The sequence below is a fragment of the Lycium ferocissimum genome, chromosome 7 (genome assembly GCF_029784015.1).
Source record: "Lycium ferocissimum isolate CSIRO_LF1 chromosome 7, AGI_CSIRO_Lferr_CH_V1, whole genome shotgun sequence".
NCBI lineage: Eukaryota > Viridiplantae > Streptophyta > Magnoliopsida > Solanales > Solanaceae > Lycium > Lycium ferocissimum.
Window position 1 is genome coordinate 2,536,309 of NC_081348.1, and position 25,468 is coordinate 2,561,776.

At 35.9% G+C, this 25,468-nt stretch overlaps 2 protein-coding genes across 2 annotated transcripts; one reads left to right on the forward strand and one right to left on the reverse strand.

Annotated features, from left to right (window-relative positions):
* Window positions 1-2,894: 2,894 nt before the first annotated feature.
* Window positions 2,895-6,812, forward strand: LOC132062462 (flavanone 3-dioxygenase 3-like). Its single transcript, XM_059455031.1, has 4 exons — window positions 2,895-3,144; window positions 3,382-3,629; window positions 4,786-4,856; window positions 6,094-6,812. The coding sequence occupies exons 1-4, from the start codon at window positions 2,902-2,904 to the stop codon at window positions 6,594-6,596; spliced, it is 1,065 nt and encodes a 354-aa protein (XP_059311014.1). The 5' UTR covers window positions 2,895-2,901; the 3' UTR covers window positions 6,597-6,812.
* Window positions 6,813-21,745: 14,933 nt separating this feature from the next.
* LOC132063073 (uncharacterized) lies at window positions 21,746-23,749 on the reverse strand. Its single transcript, XM_059455504.1, has one exon. The coding sequence runs from the start codon at window positions 23,747-23,749 to the stop codon at window positions 21,746-21,748; it is 2,004 nt and encodes a 667-aa protein (XP_059311487.1).
* Between the last annotated feature and the right edge of the window lie 1,719 nt (window positions 23,750-25,468).

A 25,468-nucleotide genomic window follows, 5' to 3' on the forward strand; every position in this document is an offset into this window, starting at 1 on the left:
AAAGCTAATCCCGTAGACTAAACATTTGAAATTGTGGGGGTGTGTTGCTAATGTTATGCTACTCAAATTTGAAAAGAAAGCGAATATTTGAGAGCTACCACAATCATGGTACTAAACCTGGTGAATTTTTGGAGTTGTTTGGTGATGAGGCTAAGTGGTTAAGAGACCTCTTAGTGAGTATTCCAATGGAAATAAAACCAATATATTTTGTGTCTATATATGATGGTTGCCAAGCAGCAATAACTGTAGTGAAAGATAAATCTTTTATTGGCAAAAATAGACATATACATCTGAGACATAATGTGATTAGTCAGCTGCTGTGAGATGAAAATATTTACGTGATTTATGTGAAGTCGGAGGTGAACTTGATCAATTCACGGACTATAAGAAACATCGAGGGGAATGAGATTTTTAAGTCAACTTGAGAAGATCAACAATGATCGATGGTAACCCGACCTATGTGATTGGAGATCTCATGAATTAGGTTTATAGGGGTAATAACAAGTCATTAGTTGATCAAGTATGCACTATAAAATTATATCCCTTCCTATGGTGTGTGAATATAGTGCAGTTCTGCAAGGCAAAGTGAGACTGAGTTATAAACTCTTAATTCATTACCATATCCTTTATAGGTGGTGTATTGCTCTGCAGAGTACACTTGATAGGTGGACCTAGATGAGTGTGGAGTGAAGCAGCTCCTATGAAATTGTGACGAATTTTTAGAGAATTCATGAATACCAGGACACGCGCATGGCCTCTTAGCGCAAAACCGCGATGACGTCAAAGATTATGCGAGAATAATGTGATAGAACAAAACCCTCGACTTACAAAAGAATTATTGGTTCATAGAAGTTTTCAACTTCACCAATTATTTTGCAAGAATAATCTTGTTTTATCTAGGTCTGGTTCATAGTCTACAAGACACCAGATTCGACGCATTGTACTCATATGTGAAAAGCCATCAAAAACTTCTTATTTCGTTCTATTCCTTAATATTATTTTTGAGATATGTGGGGGATTGTTGAAAAATAATTCTTGTATCTCAAAAATAAGTTAAAACATATTTTTTGTTCTTATTAGCCATTAATTTCCATTAATCACCTCACTTTTATTAGCCATTATTTTGTCAATAACTCCTACGTTAGCTTTCAAAGGTGACTATTCTTTTCCAGCCACCATTAGTTATCAAATTAATTGTTGGCTCTTTACTCATATTTATTCTATTAATAATATTATTAATAGAGCTTTAATGGCTAATGAATATAATTCAGCCATGAATGGCTTTTACAATACTTCTGGACCGTTTGAGCTCTTAGTCTTGGTTCATTTCATTCCCTATATAATCTTATTGTTTCACGTTGAAGAGAGAGGCTTGAAACAAATTATTTCTTTCCTTATTCTATTAGAGTGCTGGGTTTTACACTAAATTAAATCTTTGTTAAATTCTGACTCCTAGTTTTGTACTAGAAGAGCTTGTTGAATCCTGGGGATACACCCATATCGGCTGAAATATCCTTAAGGACTTTGTCTTAATTGACATGCCTCAAGCTATGAAATTGTTCAAGAATTCCATACAAGTGTTCGTGATCAAGTATTTTCCGTAAGATTTCCAACAAATCCTTCTCCGACCACGCATGCTTGCCCGGCGCCTCTCACTTGCTAACTCACATCTGATGTGTCACTTACTGCCACGTGGCAACACCTGATACAACCAGCTGGCTTTTCCGGATTTTACCCAATACAAGAATACGGATAAATTTTTCTCCACTACATAAGCGAACTCAAAAAAACTTCACGTTGTCTCTTCTATTTGAAACAAAGCCACTGGTGGGGCTTGCTAATCTTAATATTCTGCTTCGTAAGCATCCATCAATAGATCAGTTGAAAAGTTCCAACATGTTGAAATAAATAATAAGCCAAGATATCAGCACCGTAAAACAATTGTCTTGAAATAGAAGCCTTTTTATTCTACGTCAGGCATAAAGTTGAATCTTGTCTTATATTTGTAGTCTGTAGATGAACATGGACAAGACCGTTGAGCCAAAGCAATATTGTTATCGTTAGCCCCTTGGGCCAAAGCGCAGCTGTTCGGTGGATGGACACCCTGAATTCGTGTAGTAACAAACAGAGTCAACATTAAACGCACAACATGTATACATAGTACTATTAAATGACCCATAGAATTATAAATATAGTATTATATCAAGAGTATTATTATGTTATTACGTACAGTTAATGTAGATACTTAGGTTCGGGACCTGGAGGCCCCGATATCCTGATCCAATACAATCCATCTAGTATATGGTTAATTCTAAAAGGTGGTGGAGGAGGAGTCCAAGGGCGATTTTAGGTGCAAAAATTGGGGCACGTGAACACATGGTCTCTCCTTAAAACAAGGAATTTCATGTATATATTTTCTAAAATTGGTATAATACTATCTGCTGGAACCCATTCTACAAAAAAACTAAATGGTGTTCTTGGTTGAAGCTTGAGTTACTTACTTAGAGGTCTAGGGATCAAGTCCCACTTAATACATTTTTTCCTTCTTTATTTTTAGTGGTGAACCCATGTTTCAGAAATCCTAGATCCCCCTCTGGAGGAGCCATGCAAAAGTTCAACCACGGATCTCTGCACTACAGTTAGTATTGGAAGGTGATGTCTCTACTTTCTGACCGGATAATTCAATAAGCAAATTAATAGCATTGAGTCAGTCACCTTGTCTAGGATCATATGTTTTGTTTTCAAGCACAAAAATGTTTTTACATGCGTACTAGTAGTATACTAGAATTCAAGCATGTCTAAACCGCCATCACAACGAGCTAGCTGCTACACAAGTATAAATACCCAAATGGCTCCAGTAATGTTAATCGCAATTTCCAAATTTGCCTCTAGTTTTGAGATATGGAAGCTGGTGATAATGAAAGCTCAAGCTCATTTCCAATTGGGGAAACTGCACAAGAGAAGGGGCTGTCATATGTCCCAAAGTGTTACATGATGCCACCTTCACAAAGGCCTAGTTTAAAGTCCGAGTTTGCAAATGTCCCTGTGGTTGATTTGGCCAGTATGATAGAAGATAAACCCCTAGAGAGGTCGATAATCATCCAAGATATTGCTAAGGCTTGTCGTCGCAATGGTTTCTTTCAAGTAAGTGTTGTAATGAGCTTCAAATTTGGTATGAAGTCGTATTGATCATCTGTAGAAGAATTTTACGCTATCGGTGTAACCTTTATAATTTTTCAGGTTACCGTCACATTTTATGGACTGTTGCTTGTTAGATGACCAAATAATGTGAAAGTTATTTTAGACTGTATATTAGCCTATAGAAGTTAAACTTATTTGCAATTAATGTTTCTGCTTATTAATTTCCTTAATTATTTGAAGGTTACCAACCATGGAATATCTCAATTTATATTGGACGGGGCACTTTCAGCCGCGTTTGGTTTCTTTGACTTGCCTGCTGAGGACAAAGAAAAATTTATGTCGAATGATGTGTACAAGCCGGTTCGTTATGGAACAGGCTTGAAGGACGGTGAAGACAAGGTTCTGTTCTGGAGGGTCTTCCTCAAGCATTACGCAAATCCTCTCAATAATTGGATTAAACTGTGGCCTGAAAATCCACGGGACTACAGGTGCACCTAGTTAAATTCATAGCTCAAATTATGTGCTACTTTTAAAAAAATTAATAATAGTGGTGTTGCACCTAGTTATACCTTACAGTCAGGTGTTAGTCGTGGGCTCATGTTTTTATATTTCAAATGTGAAAATGTCAGCATTAGGCGGTTGCATCTGTATCATTTTATTTGCCATTTGCTGAAATCATGGGAGAATGCCTTCTAAGTACTTAACGAGAAAAATAAAAAAGAAGAAAAAATCATGTTTCCGTTTGTCTTTCATAATAAATGCGGCTTCACATGGGAAGAAACTTGAAGCTGATATGAATTTAGGTTCCAGCTTACTTTTCTAAATATAGAAAATTGAATATTGGGATTTTCTGCTCTGCTAGACATCATATATATGTATAATAATTGACTTAGTTAAATAACATATCCCTTACACTTGTATTAATTTGCTTTCCATGTTAGTTCAATACAACCTGCTTAGAACTATTTACTTGAGCCGAGGGTCTTTTGGAAACAACCTCTCTGCCATCACAAGGTATGGGTGAGGTAATGTGCATACATCACATCTCCCAGGCACTTATTGGATTACACTGGGTATGTTATTGTTATATGTTAGTTCAAAACAATTGTAGGAATAGCTCTGAATGTTGAACGACAGGGAAAAGAAGGGGAAACCTTACATCTTCTACTATCCAAATAGTGCATTAGTTTAGTTTTTCTTTTTTTTTAATCAACGACTTAAACCTTACATTCAGGTGCTAGACGCAGGCTCATATTGTTATATTTCAAATGTGAAAATGTCAGCATTCAGTAGTTGCATCTGTATCATTTTATCTGTCAATTGGTGAAATCATGCGAGGAATGTCTTTGAAGCACTTAATGAGAAAAAAATGAAAAAGAAGAAAATCAGGTTTCCATTTATCTTTCATTATTAATGCGGCTCCCCATGGGAAAGAACTTGAAGCCAATATATTAAAATTTAGGTTCCAACTGACTTTTCCAAATATAGAAAATCGAATATTGAATTGTCTGCTCTGTAGACATAAGGTGTATGTACATTAATTGACTTATAAGTTAATTAACATTGTATCCCTTACACTCACTATTAATTTCCTTTAAATGCTAGTTTCAAAACAATTATAGGAATAACTATGTTCAATGACAGGGAAAAGATGGGGATATATGTAGAGGAAGTACAAAAGTTAGCCATCAAGATCATGGGCATGATTAGGGGTGGCAAACGGGTGGGTCGATATTCGGGTCGAAAATGGGTTGACAAAAAAATCAGCATATTTAACAGTAAAAAAATGGGTTACCGTCGGATAATATGGATATCCATATTATCCAAATTATCTATTTCAAAGATGTTGGCTTCATGTGAATATGGAGAAGATTAATTTACCATTTTGTCCACAAATCCAATCTTTGAACATAGTTGCACTCGAAAAAGTAGAACTTGATGAACCTCAAAGAAAATCTTTTTGGAAAATATCCACCCAACCCCACCCCCACCACCCACTCCCCAACCAAATCCCGGCCAGCGATCACCCAACGCCGACGCCTTGGCAAAATCAGGTCTTCCCATTTATCTTTCATATGTTTGTAAACTAGCCATTTTTTAAAAGTGACAAAAATGGCTATTTTTGTAAATTGACCATTTTTATAAAGTGACATAAAAATGGTTATTTTTGCAAAAATTTATTTCTTGAAAAACGACCGAAAATGCAAATTTGCAAAAATAAGCAACTTTTTTGTCATTTTTCAAAAAATGGCCACTTTACAAAAGTAGCCATTTTTGTGCCACTTTAAAAAAATGGCTACTTTACAAAATTGACCACTATCTTGGAAATGGCACATTTCGAAAATGGTTATTTTAATACTTTCACAATGCTATTTTAAAAAATGGCTACTTTTGCATTGTTAGTTTTTAAAGTAACTACTTTCACAAAATGACTATTCATGAAAATTGACTACTTTCAAAAAGTGACTATTTTTAAAAAGTATCATTACAAAGTGATTTTCTAAAAGTGACTAATTTTACAAAGTGACTATTTTCTTAAGTGAATACTTTTGCAAAACGACTATTTTTTGAAAAGTAGCTACTTTTCCTTAATATTTTGAAAAAGCGGCTACTTTTGTAATGTCATTACTTTTGCAAAGTTGCTATTTTTGAAAGTTACTACTTTCAAAAATGTCTAGTTTTGCAAAGTTGAGAGATAGGGGTGGTGGTGGGGAGGTGAATAGGAATTGGGGGTAGGTGGTGATAGTTCAATGACAGGTGGTTATAAGGGATAGTGGGGGGTGGGGGTAGGAGGGGGTGGTTAAGGAACTTGTTTTACAGAAAATATTTTAAAGCATTTTGGGGATATATGTTGTGGGTTTTATCAAAGTTAGCCATCAAGTGGATAATATGGGTTGACTCATGGGCCCATATTAAATGGATAGGGTATCACTTTAAATGGGTTGGATCGAGGCCTAGGACTTGGTCCAACATATCTAAGCCAAAATGTAAAAGATGGAATGAATGTAATTGCTGTCAATTGTTATCCTCCATGCCCACAACCAGGCCTTGCACTTGGGCTGCCCCCACATTCAGATTACAGTATCCTTACAATTATCCTTCAGAGCTCAGCGGGACTAGAAATTTTGGACACACAAGAAAATGAATGGAGGGCAGTCCAAGATCTTCAAGGTACACTACAAGTCCATGTGGGTGACCATCTTGAAGTATTGAGCAATGGCTTGTACAAAAGTGTGGTGCACAGGGTTACATTAAACTCTCACAAGACAAGAATTTCAGTTTCTAGCTTGCATAGCTTGGGAATGGATGACAAAATGAAGACAGCTAAAGAGTTAGTTGATGATGAACATCCAGAGAGGTATAAAGAAAGCAGCTTCTCAGATTTTCTCAAATTTCTGCATGAGAATGACATTGGACAAGGCAGTAGCTTCCTCGTGACACTCAAGAACCACTAGTATGTTGGCTTAAATTCTTAAAATAAACATAGAATAAAAAGGAAACAGAGCAATGAATTGTATAATGAGTTTATTTTTTCTTTCACTAGCTACTTTAAATTCCTTGGCTTTATATCAAAGATCATCTTTCCCTCTGTTTTTTCTTTTTCCTATGTCTTTATTAGTTTCAGCGGCTATAAGCTATATCTATTACTAATACTAGCGGTACTATCTATGATTGCTCAGGCCTTTTTTTTAATTGTGCTATGAATAACATATTAATGCCTCAAGCTATTTAAAAGAACATATGAATAAGTTGTCTTATCTATGACATGTGTGTAAACCCTACTGAGAAATTTAAAAACTTCTGCAAGGTACTTTGTGTTATATAAAATATATTATAGCTTCTTATTCTTCTTCTTTCTTTCTTTCTTTTTTTTTTTTTTTTTTTTTTTTTTTTTTTTTGTAGAAACTGAAAACTATTTTATAACTGGCCAAAATATATAGAACACTATATTTTTTATAGGGAAAAGGGTCAAATATATATCTTTACTTTGTTTTATTAGTTAAATATATCCTCCGTTAGTGAAAGTTAATAAAATTACTCTTGGCGTCTTCAAACTTCACACTTATGTCCCCTATTTGGATGAAAATCCCCAAATCCTCTCAAATTACCCAATTTTAAAAAAAATTACCCACTTTTTTTTTACCCGCCCCGCCCGACCCGCCTATCATCATCATCATCAAGCTCTAGCTTCATCTTCTTCCATGGAGAAAAAAAAAAAGTAAGAACACATCCAAATGATAAAATTCCAAAACTCACCTCAAATTTCGAGTTAATTCCTCAAATGGTCATTGAAGTTGTAGCAAAATCCCACTAAAGTAACTTATGATTTTTTTCGGACAATAAGGTCATCAAACTATATATTAGTTTCTAATAAAGTAACAACTAACACAAAGTTAAACAAGTTAACGGATGTTTACATCCATCTTTCTAGGATCCAATTAGTTGACCCATTTGACCTCTTTTAGCAACTGAAATAAAAATTGCCAAAACCCATTTGACTTATATATTCTATTCCATCAATTAGAAGAGAGAAAAGAAGCACATATTTTTTGGGTCCGTAAGCAGACCAAGAAAACGATAAATGCTTCCAGCTTTTTGACGATTAATTTATTTTTATCGTGAATTCGGACACGGAATATTTAGGTTTTTAAAAAATAATATTTACATATTTAGAAACCCAATAAAAGTATAATAAGTGACAAAAATGGACAATTTGAAATATTTAAAACACATAGAAAATTTATGGCTAAAGAAAGACTTGTTGAAATTTCAAAATCCGAAAGGTATCACATAAATTGGGATATACTCCCTCCATCCATCATTAGTATAATCTTTGTTTATCATAAAATCATCCAAAGCACGATCTCTGTTCATTGACATTTCAATACACATGAACAAAATATGCACCGATATGAGTAAAAGATGCTTGATAAGCAACTTCACTGGACTAAATATTGCTTATTAAGCAACACTAGCAACTCATATAAGTTGATAAGGATATATATGAGCACCAGTTTTAACAAAAGAAGTCACAAAAATTGTGTCTATAAATAAGTGTTTCACATGACCAACATCATTAGCCGTAAATTCACTCCGTCTGTCCATCATTAGCAGTAAATTTTTTATATGTATTTTAAATATTTCGAATTGTCAATTATTGTCACTTTTTGTACTTTTATTGGGTTTCTAAATTTGTAAATATTATTTTTTTAAAACCTAGATATTCCGTGTCCGAATTCACGATAAAATAAAATTAATCGTCAAAAAGCTAGAAGCATTTATCGTTTTCTTGGTCCGCTTACGGCCCCAAAAAATATGTGCTCCTCTTCTCTTTTCTAATTGATGGAATGGAATATATAAGTCAAATGGGTTTTGGCAATTTTTATTTCAGTTGCTAAAAGAGGTCAAATGGGTCAACTAGTTGGATCCTAGAAAAATGAATGTAAACACCCGTTAACTTCTTTAACTTTCTTTTAGTTATTACTTTATTGGAAACTAATATATAGTTTGATGACCTTATTGTTAAAAAAAAAAAAAAATCATAAGTTACTTTAGTGGGATTTTGCTACAACTTCAATGACCATTTGAGGAATTAACTCACCTCAAATCATCAAACTCTAGCTTCATCTTCTTCCATGGAGAAAAAAAAAAAAGTAAGAACACACCCAAATGATAAAATTCCAAAACTCACCTCAAATTTCATCTTTAAATCCAACTCTAAATCTTGGGGCAGCCAATACTGTGAGAAAATGTTAATACGTGAGAAAACGTTGCTCGAAATGATTCCATAATTGTGGATGTATGCCAAGTGAGTAACATATTGTGAGAAAATGTTAATACGTGACTAATTATGGGGCATACACTTTGCTGCTGGGCTAGCCATTTCAAATGTCTAGTTGGATGAGTCAGAAATTTGATTATCTAGAAGATTGCTTGTGACTGTGAAAACTTGTTGGACATTGGCTCCTATCAAGTTCTTGCTAACTGAATTATTTGATCTTAAATTTGCTATATATTTCTGCTTCCGTGAAGTTCACTTTCCTCACAGTATTAGCTGCATCAAGATTTGGAGTTGAATTTAAAGATGAAATTTGAAGTGAGTTTTGGAATTTTATCATTTGGGTGTGTTCTTGCTTTTTTCTTTTTTTCTCCATGGAAGAAGATGAAGCTAAAGCTTGATGATAATGATAGGCGGGTCGGGCGGGGCGGGTCAAAAATAGTGGGTAAATTTTTTTAAAATTGGGTAATTTGAGAGGATTTGGGAATTTTCATCCAAATAGGGGCATAAGTGTAAAGTTTGAAGACACCAAGAGTATTTTTATTAACTTTCACTAACGGAGAATATATTTAACTAATAAAACAAAGTAGAAAGATACATTTGACCCTTTTCCCTTTTTTATATTATAGCTTCTCTTCTTCTTCTCCTCCTTCACGTCCGACATGATCCAAGGGGAAATTGGTGAAGTCATAGTACTAGCTACTTCACTATTTCCTTTTATGGATATCTTATTCGACTAATTAAGTACCAAATTAAGAAACTAATACAAACTTAGTATTATATGAATCCCGTATATACATTCCACTCAATTTGGACATGTCTATCCAAATTATTAGTAATGCACTAATAAAAAAATCAGCAGTCTTTAACAAATATAAAAGATTCACATGTTAAATATCCTATCTCTTTTTAGTTGGAATTCCTTCACTCCTCTCACTTTCTTATTCTTTTTTGAATATTTCTTAGAGAGTGTTTGGCTTATAAGTTGGTAAAACTAGGTTTAGCAACATCAAAGTGCTTATAAGCCAAAATCATGTCACAAGATTAGTTGACCACCCCCAACTTATGATTTTATAGCTTATACGTACTTTTGATTTGGTCAAGTCTTTTAAGATTTTATCCCTAATGCCTTTTTTAATCGTCAAAATACTCTTCCTAAAACAACAACCAGGGACGGATCTACTTGGGGGCCAGGGTGTTCACCCGAACACCCTTGGCAAAAAATTACAGTGTATATATAGGGTAAATTTTCTGTGTTTATGTGCATATATTAACTCTCGAACACCTCGGCAAAAATTACGATGTATATTTAGCTTCTTTTTTTTCCGAACACCCTGAATGAAAATCCTGGATCCGCCACTGACAACAACATACTCAATGTAATCCCACAAGTGGGGGTCTGGGAGGGTAGGAAGTACGCTGACCTTACCCCTACCTTTCTGGAGCAGAGAGGTTGTTTCCGAAAGACTCTCGGCTCAAAAGGAAAAGGAAAAGAAATGAGAGGAAAATAAAAGAAAAGAAATTTGAGGCAGATACAAAAAATATAACAGTAAAGTAGCAAGATATAAAGCAAAGGATAAATAGTAATACACATTGAAGAATAAAAACTACGTGATTACTAAATAATCTTGCTAATAAGCCCTACACCTCTCCCACCTAAAGTGTGACACCACTTCCTACCTACTACTCTTCCACCCTAATCCTCAACTTCGACACCTTCCTATCTAGGGTCATATCCTCAGTAAGCTGAAGTTGTGTCATAAACATAACTTTAAATTATTGCTCTATTTTATTTCCGTCATTCATAAAGTTTTAGGTAAAAATAGTTTTAAATTTATATTTTTGGAAAGAATTTCGTGGATTTGGTAATTTTAATAGAATAAAATGCTTATCAATATGTTTTTACCAAACATTAATTGCTTATTATCAGTTTTAGTACTTCTATTCAAATACATAAGCAGAGGCAAAATTAAAAATTTGAAGTTTATGGATTTGGGATTTTATTTCTTTTAAGTTACTAGTTCTAATAAGGAATATATTTTGTTAAAGGAATGTACATATTTTTCCTATCTTCTAGAAATCTTTATAATAACTTACCTTCCTTGTTTAGGATCCTTAGTATTACAAGGATTCCTATTACTACATGTAACCTATGTGTAGAAATACCCTCATACATAATGAGAATCACTGTGGTTTCATAATTACCTTTACATGGCATCTGAGCCAAGGTTTCCCGAAACTCTAGTGTCATCGATCCACTCTTCCGCCTCTAGTCAAGACGGAAAACTCGGGAACCATGGTGATAGAACTATAAATGTCGCAACTAATGGTGTTGTGCTTCCAACTTCAGGCGCACCACCACCGGCATCGTATTCCCACATGCCAAATATTTCCCTTTGAAGCTTACTTCCACGAATTTTCCTATAAAAGATGCATTTTATGCCGATGCTTAGTGGTTGTTCTCTCGAACATCATATTGATAGGTCAGCCATTGTACCTGATCGCTTCCTAATAGATAACCAGGTTAACCTATACTTTTACGTCATGGGCTCGTTAAGACCAAATGATTTTCTGTTAAATTATCGCGTCTGTTTCAGAATCACAGTCTCCTCAAATTGTAGGCACTGAAATGACTCATGAGGCTTTGGACAAACTAGTCATGGCCTATGGCACAAAGTCCAAACCCAAGATTCATGAGCTAAAGTCTCAGTTATATAACCTTTGGCGGGCAATGATAGGTTCGAGACTTATATGCAGAAAGCAAAAAGTATTACAATAAATTAGCATCACTGCAAAGTCCGGTTCAGGCAAACGACTTTGTTGAATTCATTAGGCTAGGTGAGGACCTTCGTATCGTACGTCCCTTTACTCGAGCTCTCGAGGCTCGTTATGAAGATGTCTTCTATGATGCTCTCTACAGTATGTTGTTGAATGAAAAGCATCAATTACTTCTTGGTGAACCTGACAGTATCGCTCCAACAACATTTTATTTTCCTAACCAATTCTTCCCAACGAGGCCGGGGAAGAGACTGAAACAATAGGGTGGCAGTCGAGGACCCTCCTTTTCACGGAACACAGGTAATTCCAGTTACAATTTATCGGCACCATCACTGCTGGCTCGTCACAAACATCATACTTGGGTACCACGCAAAGGCTCCTATAGACACGTCGAACATTAATTACTCCCTCTGTCCCAAAAAGATTATCCTTTTTTTTTTTTTAGTCTGTCCCAAAAAGATTGTCCCCTTTCTATATTTAGAAACAATTTAACTTTATGAGATGATTTGCAGCCACACAAATATCTAAGGCTTGTTTTGGATCACACATTTCAAAAATCTTCCTTTATTTCTTAAACTTTGTGCCAAGTCAAAAGAGGACAATCTTTTCAGGACGGAGGGAGTACTATAATACATAGACTCGGGTTATATATCTCGTGTGTGTCCTTCGCAAAGATATGGAACTCGCCAGCACCTCTTCACAGGTAATTGTGAACAATTTTATGTTTCAATTATTGTTGCTATGATATTGAGCCAACCAATTTCTACTACGTGATTTTTTTTTTTAATAATATTTTAATTGATGATGCTAAATTACTTTGAATGTAAAGATTATTATGGGATAATTAGACGAATGGCATGATTTATCAAAATGGGCCAAAGGTGCCAAATGTGTATTAAAAATGTTTTGGGAGCATCTTTTGTTGGCTAAGAAGGTAATTACAAAAAGAGGGAAAATTACTTGAAGCTACACGTGGCCGTGTAGGATTTTGGTCGTACCATGGTAGCGGATACTTAGATAGTTTTCCTTATTGGATTTTATGATTTATAGCATAATTCTCGATACCACACGACATTATGGTAAGACGCCCAAACCGTCCCCATGTAAAGGTTGGAGCACCATAAGGTACACGTGGTGGCTAATGTCATGTCACTTACTGGGACCACCCAAAAGGAAAATGTTATGTTTGTTTGCAGCTCAAACTTGTTTTATATGATTATGCAAAAAAAAAAAAATGAAATTTTTGTTTTGATACTTGCATTATTTCTCCAAGATTCATTTACTTTGTTTTGTCTCATTTCAATGTGTGAGTACTTTGATTCATAAAGTTCTATTCGCTATGTACCCACGTCCTTTTGCCGGGGTGTTGCATCTTTATTGGTCATCCAGGTACCGATACTCAAGGCGGTGTCGATCCTTGCTTGGCACACCCCGCACCTCCTTTCTCATTTTGGTGTGGCCCATTTATTGTTCGGGATCTTGTCAGCGACAGTTCTTTATACATTAAGTCATAGAGGCTCCATAGTCACAATTAGGGGTGGCAAACGGGTGGGTCGAGTCGGATATGGGTCGGGTCGAAAATGGGTTGACAAAAAACGGATCGATTCTTTTGGGTCATGGATATCCATATTATCCATATTATCCAAAGTACTTCAAAGATGTTGGCACATGGAGAAGATTAATTTACTATTTTGTCCACAAATCCATCTCTATACATAGTTGCACCTCAACATTTGTGGGAAGAATGAACTTCGAACCTTTTCAATGACACGACCTCAAAGAAAATCTTTTTGGAAAATATCCACCCAACCCCACCCCCGACCACCCACTCCCCAAGATCAACGATCACCCTCGAACGCACTTTTTTTTTTTTTTCCCACACCACCGCTCCACCCACCCTCACCCAACCCCCTCCCAAAGCGTCTATTTCATATATGACTACTTTGTACTTTGAAGACAACCCCAAAAAGTATGTTTGTAAACTAGCCATTTTTAAAAGTGACAAAAAATGGCTATTTTTGTAAATTGACCATTTTTATAAAGTGACATAAAAATGGTTATTTTTGCAAAAATTTATTTCTTGGAAAACGACCGAAAATGCAAATTTGCAAAAATAAGCAACTTTTTTGTCATTTTTCAAAAATGGCCACTTTACAAAAGTAGCCATTTTTGTGTCACTTTAAAAAAATGGCTACTTTACAAAATTGACCACTATCTTGGAAATGGCACGTTTCAAAAATGGTTATTTTAATACTTTCACAAAGAAGCTATTTTAAAAAATGGCTACTTTTGCAAAGCATGATAGTTTTTAAAGTAACTACTTTCACAAAATGACTATTCATGAAAATTGACTACTTTCAAAAAGCGACTATTTTTAAAAAGTATCTACTTTCACAAAGTGGCTATTTTCTAAAAGTGACTATTTTCTTAAGTGAATACTTTTGCAAAACGACTATTTTTGAAAAGTAGCTACTTTTCGCAAGTAATATTTTGAAAAAGCGGCTTTTTGTAATGTGATTACTTTTGCAAAGTTGCTATTTTTGAAAGTTACTACTTTCACAAAATGTCTAGTTTTGCAAAGTTGAGAGATAGGGGTGGTAGTAGGGAGGTGAGAGGTAAGGGTTGGGGGTATTTATTTGGTTATAGGGGTGGGGAGGGAGGTAGTGGGGGGTGGTGGGGGTGGGGGTAGGAGGGGGTGGTTAAGGAACTTGTTTTCTAGAGAAAGTATTTTGACCAACCAAACATGGGATTCATACCAAACACACTCTATATGTTGTGGGTTTTATCCATTTTACCCATTAATTTACCCATATTTTAAGTGGATAATATGGGTTGACTCATATTATACCCATATTAAATGGATAGGGTATCCAACCCATTTAAAATGGGTTGGATCGGGCGGATAACCATATTTTTAACCCATTTTGCCACCTCTAGTCACAATTATCATGTCATGTTTCTTTTTGTCATTTATAATGTAGCCTCACATGAATACTATTTTTTCTTGTATTTATGATTCCACGTTTATTGAAAGATCAGTTTTTTTTTTTTTTTTTTTTTTTTTATGAAATTTCATTGCTGCAACATGTATGTGTCTCATCTAAATATGCATGCAAGGTTGGTTCGCTCAGTCAAGATAAAGACATTGTCCTGCCAAGATTTTGGGGTGTGACATTTTGGTTCTGTTAACACCAATTGTCACACCCCTTTTTCCGCCCCCGCACGCGATAAGCACAAAGAGTTTTATTATTAAGGGTTTTTCCAATCGAAGTGACGGTTTTGAATAGGGATTATTTATTTTACAGAGTCGTCACTTGGAATTGAGTTTTGGTGTTCCAAGTCACCTTATGAATCCCTAATCAAAAGGAAATGACTCTTTTATTATTGGTCCGCGAAAACAAAAGACCGGCTAAGGAATTTTGTTGATCGGGAGAAGGTGTTAGGCATTCCCCGAGTCCCGTGGTTCTAGCACGGTCGCTTTATCGACGTATACTTAGCTTAATCTATTTTTTAGATAAACTGTGTTACAAGCCTTGATTCGCTCGTGCTTTTATTGTTGAACTTTTATTAGTCTTAACCCGAATGCGTAACCGCATTCCGGATCTTTTAAGCGTCTCAAAATAAGATGCGTAACCGCATTCTTAATTGAAACAAGATTAATTATTAAAACGTGTTTGGCCAAGGTGTGTAACCGCATCCTTGAGTTGTTTAAAGCGTCTCGAAATAAGATGCGTAACCGCATTCTTAATCGAAACAAAACATCTTGAAACGTGCCTGAAGCTCATCTAGCATTAAAAGCAATTATTTGTCTCTAAAATCCGAGACATAAAAGTATTTGATTAAATTTTCACTCTTTTGACAATGGGTTTTGAAATCTGTTCGCAACCCATCTCGCTCCCTTATAATTGGTTTTACCACTCTTTTCTTTTATGCTTGACAACGAGATTTGAAATAAATTTGTATCTCGTCTCGCTCAACTCACAATTAATAATTATTAATTAATTAATTAGGCCTGTGGGAATTAATCTAGGCCCGAGATATATATGTCAATTAATACAGATAATGGTTAAAGCCCTTGTATCGTCATTACACCAAAACAAATGAATACTGAATCTAGTAATTCAAAATAATCATTCGTCATGAGCTAAAAAGAAATCAACCATAAAAGAATCAAAGTTTCTATATTGCAATAAAACATAAAGGGGATAAAATGGTCTCTTTTTAGCATTTGACAAAAAAAAAAAAAAACATTTTCTTGAGTATTACCCAACTTATTTAAAATTAATTACCCCTCTATGTGGCAAGGAGAGTTTGTTTCCTTCAGAGAAAAAAAGGGGAAAACTTAATTTTTTTTTCTAAAATCGGCATTTTCTTAAAATTTGAAAATAAATCTAGTCTTCCACATTTAGTTTTAAAAAAAAAGTTTTCCATGTTAAGATAATTAATTTTTTCAAAATTTTAAAAAATGACCATTTTGAAGAAAAACACTTTTCGATTTTATTTGAAAAATAAAAGTGTACTAAGAAAATGAAATCATGAAAATCAAGATTTTTAAAGACATTTTAAAAAAATAATCAAGTTTTCCATATTTAAAAAAAAAAATCATTTTTCAGTTTTTTTTTTTTTTTTTAAAACAAAAAAAAAAAAAATTTTAAATTTTTTTTTTTTTAAAAAGGGTTTTAAAAATCATTTTTTTAAAAGAAAATTCAATTTTTTAATCCATGTTTTTAGTTTTTTTTTTTTTTAAATGGGTTTAAAAAAAATCAAATTTTCAAATTAAAAAAAAAAAACGGGTTTTAAAACTCATTTTTTTAATGAAAATTTAATTTTTTATTTTTATTTTAAAAAAAATTAACACGTAAGCTGAAAAAGAAGAAGAAGAAAATAAATAAATACGTGCACATCAAACATCTATTATTGCAATAAAACATAAAGTAAATTATAAAAATAAATCAAATAGTGAAAGCCAAATAGTGAATGGGAAATTGTCATAATACTATGCTTGTCCGTTGTGCATGGAAATGATTTGGGATCCAAATTATACTATTCTCATATTGCTAGCTTTTCTAAAGAGTAAATTTTAAACACAAATCCCAAATATTGAACTCACAACTTATTAATATTATGCTTGCAGGTTTAAATGCTCATCAAGATAATTACTTCATGCTAAATGAAGAATCTGTAGCTCGAGAATCAATTTCAACATACTAACCAAGATAAAATGATAATCATAAGCATTAACATAACCATTTAAAATAAAATCTCACTTAAACTTTAATTAATTACACAAGGTAGAACACCAAAATCCATGTATTTATCAAGAACAAAGTAAAGATTGGACCTTTATGTCAAGGAATTTGACATCAACACCTCTGAAAATTAGCGAGCAAAAGAAAACTTTGAATCGGAACCTCGAATGGAAAGCCTCGCCGGAAACCTCGACTGAAAACCTTACTATTTTCAAAACCTCTTTTGCGTGGGTGAGAGAGTCAGGGATCGATTTTTGTTGGTAAAACAGTGGTGCTTTCACGGGGAAGAAGGAGTTTTCGTGGTAGTGAAGGTGTTAAACAGTGGTTTAAAGGTGGGAGGTGGTGTTTTTGGATGGTGGCTTGACGGTGGTGAAGGAATGGTTCAAGGGGAGCTCTACGGTCGGTTATGGTGTTTCTAGGTCTTAGGTGTAGTGTGTTATTTTCTTGGTGGAGAAGATAACTCCAACCATATGTTGCGGCTGATGATGGTGTGGCCTCCATTAGGTTTCTATGTTTAGCTATTTGTAGTGTGTTTAGGTGTAGGGTTTGAGGGTGTTTTTTTTTTCCCTTTTTCCTAAAAGGTCCCTTGGTGGATTAATATCTTGGATAAGGAAGAATGGAATATTCCTTCCCAAAACTAATGTCTTTTTGTGTGGAAGAGTGTGCATTTTGTCATTGCTGAACAATACACTATTGGTTTTATTTTTTATTTAATTAATAAAAATACTACTCCTAATTTAGAAAAAGCAAGATTAAAAATACTCGCTTACTCGATACTCTTTTTATTATAATCTTTAACTGGAAATTAACTAGAATAGATAAAAAATGTATTTTTTGGGAAATTTTCTTTCTTTTGTCACAAATGAAAACAAAACTTATATTCTAAAAATGAGACTCCTTTTTTTTTTTTTTTGCGGTTTTCAAATTCTCTAGTAAAAACTTACTAAAAAGAAATAAAAGCTAAAATGTCCAAGACTAGACTAAAAAGGAAAATTAATTAATAAGACAATGAAAACGTCCCGGGAGGGTCAAAAATCACGTGTCTACATCTGCCCCTGTTTGACTGAGAACACGAAGAGTTTTCAGACAAACAAGTAGACAAAGAGACTAATTTGACCCGACCGTTATTCAAAAAGAAGAAGAAATAAAAGAAAAGGGTGCAACCGAGTCCTGGTTTTGGACAGCCTACATATCCCGGGTTATAAGGGAATCAGGTCATGTGTAGTTCAAGTGGATGACTGATGGCATGATGAGTTGGAAGTCGAGTGAGGTCCCATCGAGGCTCCGGTCTGTGATCCTGTTATTACATCAAAATGAAAAAGTACAAGAAAAATAGAAAGAAAAATACATGATCCTATCTACTCTACTTGTCTTGAATCTTCCTTCAGATCTTCACTTGAGTCTTGATCTTCGGATATCACTGTGCTTTTTCTGGTGAATGCCTTGATCTTAAAGTTGCGGTTTGAGACTCGAACTTCAAATTTGGACAGTGAGCCTTGACTCTCTCTCAAATGACATTTGAGAATGTTCTTGAATGCTTGTGTGTTGAGATAAAGATCCAAGGTGTTAGGCGATATATTGTTCGATCATTGCAGACTTTTATGGAAAAAAGTTGGAACTTTATTCTTGGATATCAAACCATGCTTTGCGGGGAAACCTGCAAGCCATCACAAACAAACGAAACAAACAAAAAATTTCTGCCCCAGTTTACACTAGAAATTTTTTGTGAGTTATTAGCAACTAGAAACTTGGAAGAAACAAACTCAGACTAGGAAGTGTTTATTCTAGGAGAAAAATGAAAATAATGATCTCAGACAAGGAAGTGTTTTTCCTAGGAGAAAAGAAAATAACGATCTCAGACTAGGAAGTGTTTATCCTAGGAGAAAAGAAAATAACGATCTCAGACTAGGAAATGTTTATCCTAGGAGAAAAGAAAATAAATATCTCAGACTAGGAAATGTTTATCCTAGGAGAAAAAGTAAATTGTGGTCTCAGACTAGGAAGTGTTTATCCTAGGAGAAAATAAAAATAACGATCTCAGACTAGAAAATGTTTATCCTAAGAGAAAAGAAAATAATGATCTCAGACTAGGAAATGTTTATCCTAGGAGAAAAGAAAATAACGATCTCAAACTAGGAAATGTTTATCCCAGGAGAAAAAGTAAATTGTGATCTCAGACTAGGAAGTGTTTATCCTAGGAAAAAATAAAAATAATGATCTCAGACTAGAAAATGTTTATCCTAGGAGAAAAGAAAATAACGATCTCAGACTAGGAAGTGTTTATCCTAGGAGAAAAGAAAATAACAATCTCAGACTAGGAAGTGTTTATCCTAGGAGAAAAGAAAATAATGATCTCAGACTAGGAAGTGTTTATCCTAGGAGAAAAAATAATAACGATCTCAGATTAGGAAGTGTTTATCCTAGGAGAAAAGAAAATAAATATCTCAGACTAGGAAATGTTTATTCTAGGAGAAAAAATAATAATTTATGCATGCATGAAATGGCGAAAGAGTGAAAGATTTTTACTGCAACCCTGTTAAAGCATCGAGACTTTGGAAACCGCTTTATGTCAGTAAGATTGTCCCTATTTCAGAAAAGAGAAAAATTGTGAGTTTCAAAAGTGGTGGTCGGTGTGTGGCCTTGACATCCTGGGCAACTTGACTTTGTGTTTGTCACATTCATTGGGAAAGTCCGACGCAATTGGTGGTCGACCAAGGGTCTCGGAGATTCTTTGCTTTCAGACGATTCTTGTATCTCAGAATAAACCTTGATTGTTCTGTACCCAGTACCATTTTGCGTCTGTGGTATGACCCACTTTAGCTTTAAGTGATGTTTTGCTTTTGCAATCACTTTCTAGCACCTCACAATAATTACTCCCTTTTGAGCAATCTTGTTTGTCAGAGAGAATTGCAATTGGTTTTGTGCCTTTGTCCATGTCGTGCACGCTCGATACTCTCTGTTCATCATTAGGGAAAATTCATGGCTAAGGTCCCGAGCTTTTCTTTGCTTGCATTGAATCAAGTAGAACAAGAAAGATAACTCTGTGGAACCTTCTTATCAAACTACAACAACTTTTTGTGCATGTTGCTCCTTGAATTACGTGATCTTGATGTGCTAGCCAGAATTTGCTTTGTGCAACTGGAAAGCTGGTAGCAGATTTTGAAATCATTTCTTGCTTGTTTTAAACAAAGACCGACTCAAAGAAATATAGTAAAAGAAATAATCAAAGCAAAAATGGAAAAGAAGAAAAGGAAAAAAAAAAAACTCTTAACAAGAGATGTCCCCTTTCGGGAAAGGCAGAAAAGAAGGGGTTCCTTTGAAAATGTTAGCCAGCTTCAATGATCATGACATGCATTTTGGATTAGACGACTTGATTTATCCAACCAGTCTGAACTTTAATCCTCAGACTTTTTCGACTTAGAAACTGGGCTTTTACGTTCCAACTTCTGCATTACTCAAGCCTCACATTCGGTTAGTGGTGCCCCAAAAGGTTTTCACCAACTAACCTCTCTTGTTTATTGTCTTTCTCTCAACTCACCATCGCCTTACAGTGCCCGTGAGGGTTTTCACCAATAAGACTCTCTCATTTTTCATCTTCAATTCCTTGTGCGAGACATACTCATGTTCGTCATATGACAAATGATACTCAAGGCGTGATTTTCTTGGCATTCTCAAAGACTAGTCTAGAGGTCTTCATTTGGAAGGCTTTTGGATATGGTTAGAAAGAAAGGAATGCATGAAGGCTCATAAAGTGACTCAGAATGACAGGGTTATACACGTACAACTCTTGGAATCAACTATTCAATTTTTACCCCTCTTTTTTTTAAAAAAGAAAAAAAGAAAAATTTATGCCCCAGTTTTAGATACTGGAATTTTTTTAATTTTTTGCTTGGTGGGACCGAACCCCAGAGTAGGGTTGCCTACGTATCCTTTAAAGGAATCAGGTCGAACGTAGTTCATGAAGACTACTAATGATTTGTTGTTTTTTTTTTTTTTTTTTTTTTTTGAAATGAAATTTCTAAAAATTTCCCCAGTTTTTTTTTATATTCTTCTTGCTAAACACACATTTTTTTTTTAACTAGATTCCACGAGAGGGGGATCAAAGAAAATGACACAGGCTCAAAAGGGGTAGCGAATGATACAAAGTATTTGGGTAGCATAAAAAGGGCCTCCCAGCCTCAAGAACGCCAAGCATATACATAATATCTCTTCATAACCTCGGCATTAATGGACATGGTTGCCTTCTTAGTCTTCTTGTCAGGTGTAAGACGTTATAGGCAATACCCTCTTCACAATGAATGACCCTTGTTAATATGACACGCCAAATGATCCAATCATTCAACTTTTTACTTATTCACCAATCATTTTTTTTCTTCTTTTTTCAGTTTTCCAATTTTAAGATTAGATGTATTTGGCCGAAAATTCCGCATGCATGTTATGTCACTAAAACCAAAGTGAAAAAAAATTATTTTCTAGAAGAACAAAGTGTAATGAATTAAAATGACGCAGAACAGAGAATATATTTAAAGGATAGAAGGGTTTGACAACAAGACCGACAAACTAGACACTAGGTTACAACCCAGCAATAACCCGAATAATGAAACTACAACAAAACAAGCTAACAAGACTCATCAAACAGACATAATAAAAGGATAGAAGGGTTTGACTCAAACAAACAAAGTTAAAATCTGGATTACACCCTGAAATAACCAGATAACAGAAATGACGACAAAATAAACTACCAATACTCTTTCTTGGTGAAAAGAGGAATGGCTTTCCAATCACCAAGCTTGACATTCTAGCCACTTTGCATATCAGAATCAACAGAACCTCCACCAATTTCAGTTGTCTTTTCTTCAACAAAGGGGTTCTTCACTCTTTTAACCAAACCCTCATTCATATCGGGATCCAGAGTCACTATGGGAGATTCTGCAACTGATTTGCTAAATGATTTGGAGAATTCCCTATACTCTTTATCATCACAGATCATCCCAACAAAGTGTGTATCGTTATGTGCTGGTAAAGGATTCTCAGTGATGTTTGGGGTGTCACTATCTTGGATCACAATCATCTTTGCTTGGATCATCTTTTCCACCTCTCTTTTCAAAGTTCGACAATCTTCGGTACTGTGCCCAGGGGCATCAGAATGGTATGCACATCGTGCAGTAGGGTTGAAACCTTTTGCACGAGGATCTGCATAATTTTGAGGTATAGTACCTATCATATTCAAATGTTTCAATTTCTCAAACAAACTTGCGTAGGACTCCCCAATTGGCGTGAAATTATCCCTAGGCCTTTGCTCCCCTCCATATTCCTGCCTTGGACGAGGGTTATAAGGTGCTTGAAAATTCTGGGGAGGATGACGAGGGTTTTGATGTGGTGCTCGCCATTGGCGGTAGGTTGATGGTCGGTCATATGACTGTGTGTTGTAGACCACATATTGAGGTGGGTCAGCAAAGTATTGCGGGTCTTGTACGGGGTAATAACGTTGGGGTGGAGCTTGAGAATAGTTTTGGGTGTATTGATACGATGATCCCCTAGGGCCTTGTCTTGGTCCTTGCGCGACCATGGCTATATCATCCTTTTCCTTTTTTATCCTAAAATTTCCTGAACTATTCTGAATTGCTTGTGTAGTTGCCTTTAAAGCAGAGTAACTCAATATCCGGCCCGACTTGATTCCCTCTTCTACCATTTCTCCCATTTTCACCACCTCATTGAAAGGTCTACCCATAGCCGTGATTAGATAACTAAAGTATGTGGGATCCTGAGCTTGAAGAAAATAATCAACCATTTCACTTTCCTGCATAGGTGGATTGACCCGAGCAAGTTGTTCCCTCCATCTGATCCCATACTCACAGAACGTTTCATTAGGTTTCTTTGTCATCTTTGTTAGGGAAACACGATCTGGCACAATGTCTATGTTATACTGAAACTGTCGGACAAAAGCTTGAGCCATGTCATCCCATGTGTACCACTTGCTAGCATCTTGACGGGTGTACCATTCAGAGGCCGACCCACTCAAACTTTGACTAAAATAAGCCATTAACAATTCATTTTTTCCGCCAGCCCCTCTCATTTTGCTACAATAACCCCTCAGATGGGCTACCGGATCCCCATGCCCGTTATACAATTCAAACTTTGGCATCTTGAAACCGGCAGGCAGCTGGATATCAGGGAATAAACACAAGTGTTTGTAAGACACATTCATTGGTCCTCCCGTACCCTGCATGTTCCTTAGGGCTTGCTCCAAACTTTTGACCTTTCTAGATATCTCATCCTGCTCCCCCATCCTATTAAGCTTATCATTCTCAATGGGTGAATCATATTGAGTGGCATGATTGTACGGTCCTGGGGCCCTGAAAATCATTTCTGGAGAGTAATATTGGCCTTCATAAACATTAGGCTGAGGCTCGTGGTGAGGCCTGACTGCGGGAGATGGTTGCGGGATTGTGTAGACAGTGGCAGCGGGTACGACAAGAGGGGTATTTCTGGGTGGTCCGGCTGGAGGTCGCACAGTGGAGGTACCAGCGATGTTGGGAAGATTATATGCCGGGAAAAATCCCGGGGGACAAAGCGGGTCACTTGTTTCGACAGGGGGAGCTTGAGTTGAAACTGGTATGGTAGGAATGCCCTCTGAAAAACCCTGGGGTAGCGGAGGAGGAGGCTGACCAGTCATCCAAGCTTGATACACATGGGCCAATTGTTGTTTAAGCCTTCTCACCTCCTCAGGTGACCCTGAGTCCCGTTCAGTTAACAGACCTTGGTGATCGTCATTACCCAAATTGTTTACTTCTTCGGTCATTAGTACTTTTCCTTTCGATCTTGTGAAATAGGGATGTTCTGCCAGCGTACCACAAACCAACCACCTTAAACTAACTGGATAGTAGAGATAGCAATTGTGTTAGGGTTAAACTTTTACGAATTTTGAATAAAGAATAAAAAGGTCTTTTCTGAATAAGGATAAAAACCCTTTTTTTTTTGAATTTTTGAATAAGGATCACCGAACCCGAGGAGGGCTGCCTACGTATCGTCACCCCGAGAGACGGGAATCAGGTGTGCGTAGTTCGTGCCGATTCTTTAAAAGGGGTTGGTTTTGAAATACTCATTCTTGTATTGAACTCTTTTTTTTTTTTTTGGCAAGAGCTAGGCAAATTGGAGGTTTAAGGAAAACATGCGTAAAAATCAAAGGAACACTTGTCTCTCTTCAGTTTCACTAATTAGCCTAAAGTCGGTCCACAATCATGTAAACCTTCCAAGTATATTACAAATAGCACATTGGATGCACATGTTGGTCAGATAAAAGGGTCACCTGTCCTAGACAAACCCGGCCCCCGTGCCGAGTCCCACTAAGTCAAATGCAAGTGATGCATATAAGAGGAGCCTACTAGGGATAATCATGTCTGTGTTTCAGTTCTGCTAGGTTTAAAATCTAATGGAAAAGGTGTCTAGACTGGCTTACCCGAGCGGACAACTCGAGCCAGGGAAGGGCAACACTATCGGTAGCAGTGCTATTCCAACTTCATTGCTTATCCAGCCCCATCTAACATGTGTGACTAAAATCCTTCATCGGGCGCCAAAACGCTCCGGCTTTATCTTGACAGAAAGTAGGATGCATAACTGCATTCCTGTGACTGTGTGTGAAGTGTTTCAGAGACTCAGAGGGGTGCGCAAGAGAAGGCAGTTTATATAATAGTCCGACAATATCAAAGCGATAAATGAGCGGCAAGTAGCACATTAGGCTAACAAACACAATATATCCAAAAATAATGATAAAAGCAAAGTACAAATCAATTTTACAAAGCTCGAACTCTGGTTATCCCCAGCAGAGTCACCAGAGATGTCACACCCCTTTTTTCGCCCCCGCGCGCAATAAGCACAAAGGGTTTATTATTAAGGGTTTTTTCCAATCGAAGTGACGGTTTTGAATAAGGATTATTTATTTTACAGAGTCACCACTTGGAATTGAGTTTTGGTGTTCCAAGTCACCTTATCAATCCCTAATCAAAAGGAAATGACTCTTTTATTATTGGTCCGCGAAAACAAAAGACCGGGTAAGAAATTCTGTTGATCGGGGAGAAGGTGTTAGGCATTTCCCGAGTCCCGTGGTTCTAGCACGGTCGCTTTATCGACTTATACTTAGCTTAATCTATTTTTTAGATAAACTGTGTTATAAGCCTTGATTCGCTCGTGCTTTTATTGTTGAACCTTTATTAGTGTTAACCCGAATGCGTAACCGCATTCCGGATCTTTTAAGCGTCTCAAAATAAGATGCGTAACCGCATTCTTAATCGAAACAAGATTAATTATTAAAACGTGTTTGGCCAAGGTGCGTAACCGCATCCTTGAGTTGTTTAAAGCGTCTCGAAATAAGATGCGTAACCGCATTCTTAATCGAAACAAAACATCTTGAAACGTGCCTGAAGCTCATCTAGCGTTAAAAGCAATTATTTGTCTCTAAAATCCGAGACATAAAAGTATGTGATTAAATTTTCACTCTTTTGACAACGGGTTTTGAAACTTG